The sequence below is a fragment of the Octodon degus genome, unplaced genomic scaffold (genome assembly GCF_000260255.1).
Source record: "Octodon degus isolate 3935 unplaced genomic scaffold, OctDeg1.0 scaffold00037, whole genome shotgun sequence".
NCBI classification, from domain to species: domain Eukaryota; kingdom Metazoa; phylum Chordata; class Mammalia; order Rodentia; family Octodontidae; genus Octodon; species Octodon degus.
Window position 1 is genome coordinate 6125946 of NW_004524613.1, and position 4168 is coordinate 6130113.

Genomic DNA, 4168 nt, shown 5'->3' on the forward strand with positions numbered 1-4168 from the left:
TTCACCACTTTTTTTTTTTTTTTTTTTTTTTTTTAATTGGCAGAACCGAGGATTGAACTCAGGCCCTTGTGCTTGCCAGGGAAGCACTTGTTCTACTGAGTCATCTCCCTGGCCCCCTCTGCTCTCTTTCCTGTGTAGGAGACAAATCACACAGAATTCATGGAGCATGAGGCATCTCTCAGTAAGAATGCCCAAGCAGAGAAGTTGTCTTTGCAGCAGTTGATCAAGGATATAACCCAGGTACTGGGAAGCCCGTTGCCTTGATAACTGGACAGTTGCTCACTCTTCTCCCCAGGGTGCTTTGACCCCTCAGACTGTCTAGATTCCCATTCTCTGAGGTTTGGGCTCAGGGGAAAATGGGGATAAGTTGTCTGAGTCTGTGTGGAGAGCAGAACCCCAAGGCCAGGTAAGCATTCGTGCCCGAGTGCCGCGTGGTGGACAGGCCTTCTTCATTGTCACCATTGCACATCCCCAGCCACAGACTGGGTTCTGCTCTTTGTCACTTGATATCCTCTTCTTCCTTAATTTCCTCATTTGTTCTTTATCACTGTGTGTGACCATGGTGATGGAGAGGATGAGTGATGGCTCAGAGACTAGACTTGTTTCAGTCACCAAAAGGCCCAGGAGAGTGATCTCAACTGAGAGCACCCACCATTAGGGAGACTCCCAGAAGAAGCCTCGAAGCCCAGAGCTCTCTGGCTTTTATTTAGAGTATCAATGTAAGTGAGAAAAAGCGGAAGAAAAACAGTTTGGGCAAGGTACTGCCTCAAGGCTAGGCAGTTTTCCTTGTGGGAAGGGGGAGAGTACAACATGGTCACTAATCTAAACTTGTTGTTTAACCATTCATTCTCATAGAACCTGTGGGCTTTTGCCCTGCTGTTTAACCATTCACTCCTTGGCTGGGTCCCCCATAATTACTGCCCGATAGAGTATTCTAGGCTGGTTGCTAGTCCCAAGCATACGTGATGAGAAGGTTCCCCCAGGCTGTAAAATAAGTCCCCTATGGGGAGTCTAGCCTCAGTCAATAGGATGTTGACCCCACTGGCTTGGGTTTTAGGCTTTGGTAGAAGAAGAGGACAGTCTGATTGAAAACTCCAGTCATGAGAACTCCCTGGAATTGAACTCTAGCAGCATCTGCCAATTTGATTCCCAAGACCAAGGCAAGGCCATTACTCTGGTACGTTCGGTGCTGACTCAGAGACGCCAGGCTGTGCAGGTGAGAAGCCCAGCAGGTGAGAAGCCTTCCTTCTGGGCTACCCACAGGGAAGGTGCCTAAACTGATTTTGTGCTCCAGGTATCTTCCCAGCCTGGACGGCTCCTTTCAGCTGACTAGTTACCAGGTGTAGTCAGTTGATACCCCAAATTGCCCATTAGAATCTCTCCTCTCTTGCAGTTGTGGACAACATGCACATTTTGTATGCCACTGGCATGCCTTATTTTGTGTGTGATCTTTGCATAGCAAAGAGTCCTGGAAGAGTGTGACTAAGTGTCCCCCTATTCTGAGGGGCCCAGGCACGCTTACCATCCCCCATTCCACTCTGCATTTGAAGATGACCAACTCTAAGACTCCAGGGCTGCAGAAGCCCAATAAACTCTAGTTCTCTGACTTCCCAGCCAGTCACAACTCTGCCCTCAGCCCACCCTTGCTGTCCCAGCGCCACCCTCCTCATCTGGCCCTGCATTCAGGATTCTGGAATCCCTCCTTTGGCCTTGTGGTCTTGCTCATCGCCTTGTTTCTGTTGCTGTCCCTCCATAGGACCTAAGGCAGCAGCTTTCAGGCTGCCAGGAGGCTATGCTCGCCTTGCAGCAGCAGCACTATCAGTGGAAAGAAGAGGGCGAAACCCTGAGGCAGCGGCTGCAGATGCTCACTGGCGAGCGGGACGCGCTGGCAGGGGAGACCGTGGGCCTCCAGGCAGAGGTGGACTCCCTCAGCAAGTGAGCCAGCCACTGTTTATCCCGCCCCTCCCCGTGCAGTCACAGTCCTCACACAGTCATTGACCCAATCTCTTTGTCTACTGTCTTCTGTTGCTGCTGCCCCACCATGCAAGGCTGCTCAAGGATGCTTTCTTCTGGTTCTGTTTATTCTTTTTTTTTTTTTTTTTGCGGAACCAGGGATTGAACTCAGGACCTTGCGCTTGCCAGGGAAGCGCTTATTCTACTGAGCCATCTCCCTGGCCCCAGTTCTGTTTATTCTTGCATAATAAGCTTTAGGGTTTTGGGTTCTTTGAGATTGTGAAAAACAGTTTGTCATGCAAAGGGAAAGGCAAAATGTTAAAATGAAACAAGCACTTCTAATAAACATTTGAGGTCCCAATGTCTGTTCATCTCTTATTTCCTCCTTCCAGAGAGCGAGAGCTCCTGCAGAAGACCAGGGAAGAGCTACAGCAGCAACTGGAGGTGCTGGAGCAGGAGGCCTGGCGACTGCGAAGGGTGAACATGGAGTTGCAGTTGCAGGGGGACTCAGCCCAGGGGGAGAAGGAAGAGCAGCAGGAAGAGTTGCACCTGGCTATCAGAGAGAGAGAGCGTCTGTAAGTGGGACCAGTCCCCTTCTTGCAGGGGCCCGGCCTTCCATTCTGCAGCCTCCCCAAGCCACTACCTTCTTTTAGAAAGTGTGTTCAGACTAGCTTACTGCTCCTTCTTTTGCAGAATGATGAATATAGAAAAGTTCATCAAGACTTTGCTGAATACCTGCAGGGATAAGACAGTGTGGGAAGTCTGTAAGGGAGTAAGACATGGGCCTGATCACAGCAAGCAAGCAGTCAATGAAGAAAACAAAGTATACACTGTGATATGAGGCGAGATGAAGTATGAGCTAAATAGAGCATCAAGTTTGGTCTTTTGGAGGCACTGGCGTAACAGTGAATGGCTGAGGACCAGGGGAACTGTGGGAGGAGGGGTATACTGTGAGTCAGGCTTTAATCTATTTGGATTAGTAAAGAGAAAAGGGCCCAAAGTGCAGAATAGCAAAAAAAAAAGTGGAGGAAGGAAAGCTCATGGCAAGTTCAGACATAGGCTGGGCTTAGAAATACTGGGAAGTAGCAGGAAATGAACTGATCAAGAAGAGAAGTTCATGGGGCTGGAGAGATAGCTCAGTGGTCTAAGCGCCTGCCTGGCAAGTGCAAGTTTCTGGTTCAATCCCCAGTACCGCCTGCTGTACTGGCCCTCTGTTGACTGGGCATGGTGGCAGCACATGCCTGTAATTCCAGCACTCAGGAGGCTGAGACAGGAGGATCATTATCAGTCAGAGCTACATAGCGAGACCCTGTAGCAAATAAATAAATAAGAGAAGTCCAGAGTCACTGGCCCTGGCTAATCTATAAATTCCCCTAAATAATGTTGCAGTAAAGAACAGGGACTTTAGAGTTGGCAGAAGCTTGGTTTAGATTCTGTCTCATTTGAACAGATTATTTTATTTGCAAAATGGGGATAATGCTATTTACCAAGCAGTGTTGTTAGAAAAATAAGAGATGTATTTTGGAAAATGCACCATAGAATTTGGTCTATGCTAGGTCTTGAGTAGCTGGTAGTAGGGTGTCTCTTCTTCACCCTTGGTATGTCCTTCTCTTCCCTGAGCCCTAGTTTTTGTTTTTGTTTTTTTTTTTAAAGAGCTGCACTTTTTTTTTTTTTTTTTTTTTTTTTTTCAGAACCAGGGATTGAACTCAGGCCCTTGCTCTTGCCAGGCAAGTGCTTATCCCACTGAGCCATCTCCCTGGCCCCTGAGCCCTAGTTTTTGTCCCTAGAAGATGAGCACAGTGGAAGCTTTGAGGCTACCAGTGTCATAGGTTATGCAAGGAAATGCATACACACATACACACACCCATACACCCATACAAAGGGGAAGGACAGACAATCTGCAAAAATAGTTTTAAAATTTAATTTATTGTTTGTTGTTTGTTTTTGTATTTTAGGGAAGGGTCTACAGGGTGTTCAGGGTCTCACTACTAGATCCGATTTGATTCGCCTGTTTGCAGCCTCCCAAGAGCTGAGATTACAGGCACACGCCACCACACCCGGTCTCAATTGTCATCTCAGTACACCCTGCGGGCGGGGCCGGCTCAGCAGGCCTAGGGATCAACCCCTAGCCCCTGTCTCTGCTTGCTGGTGCTTTAATCTGCTAAGCTCTTTGGCCGGCAGATTAAATTTATTTATTTATTTATTTATTTATTTA

The 4168-nt window shown here is 48.0% G+C and overlaps 1 protein-coding gene across 6 annotated transcripts in view; it reads left to right on the forward strand.

The window, feature by feature from the left end:
• Cep250 (centrosomal protein 250) overlaps positions 1-4168 on the forward strand; it is a 49117-nt gene that overhangs the window by 17699 nt on the left and 27250 nt on the right. For 5 of the 6 annotated variants that reach the window (XM_023714818.1, XM_004630984.3, XM_023714815.1 and 2 more), the window contains 4 exons: positions 139-240; positions 1058-1216; positions 1757-1935; positions 2346-2528. In XM_023714818.1, coding sequence (XP_023570586.1) covers positions 139-240; positions 1058-1216; positions 1757-1935; positions 2346-2528 — 623 coding nt within the window. The remainder of the gene's footprint in view (positions 1-138; positions 241-1057; positions 1217-1756; positions 1936-2345; positions 2529-4168) is intronic. The other variant, XM_023714817.1, reaches the window with a different exon arrangement.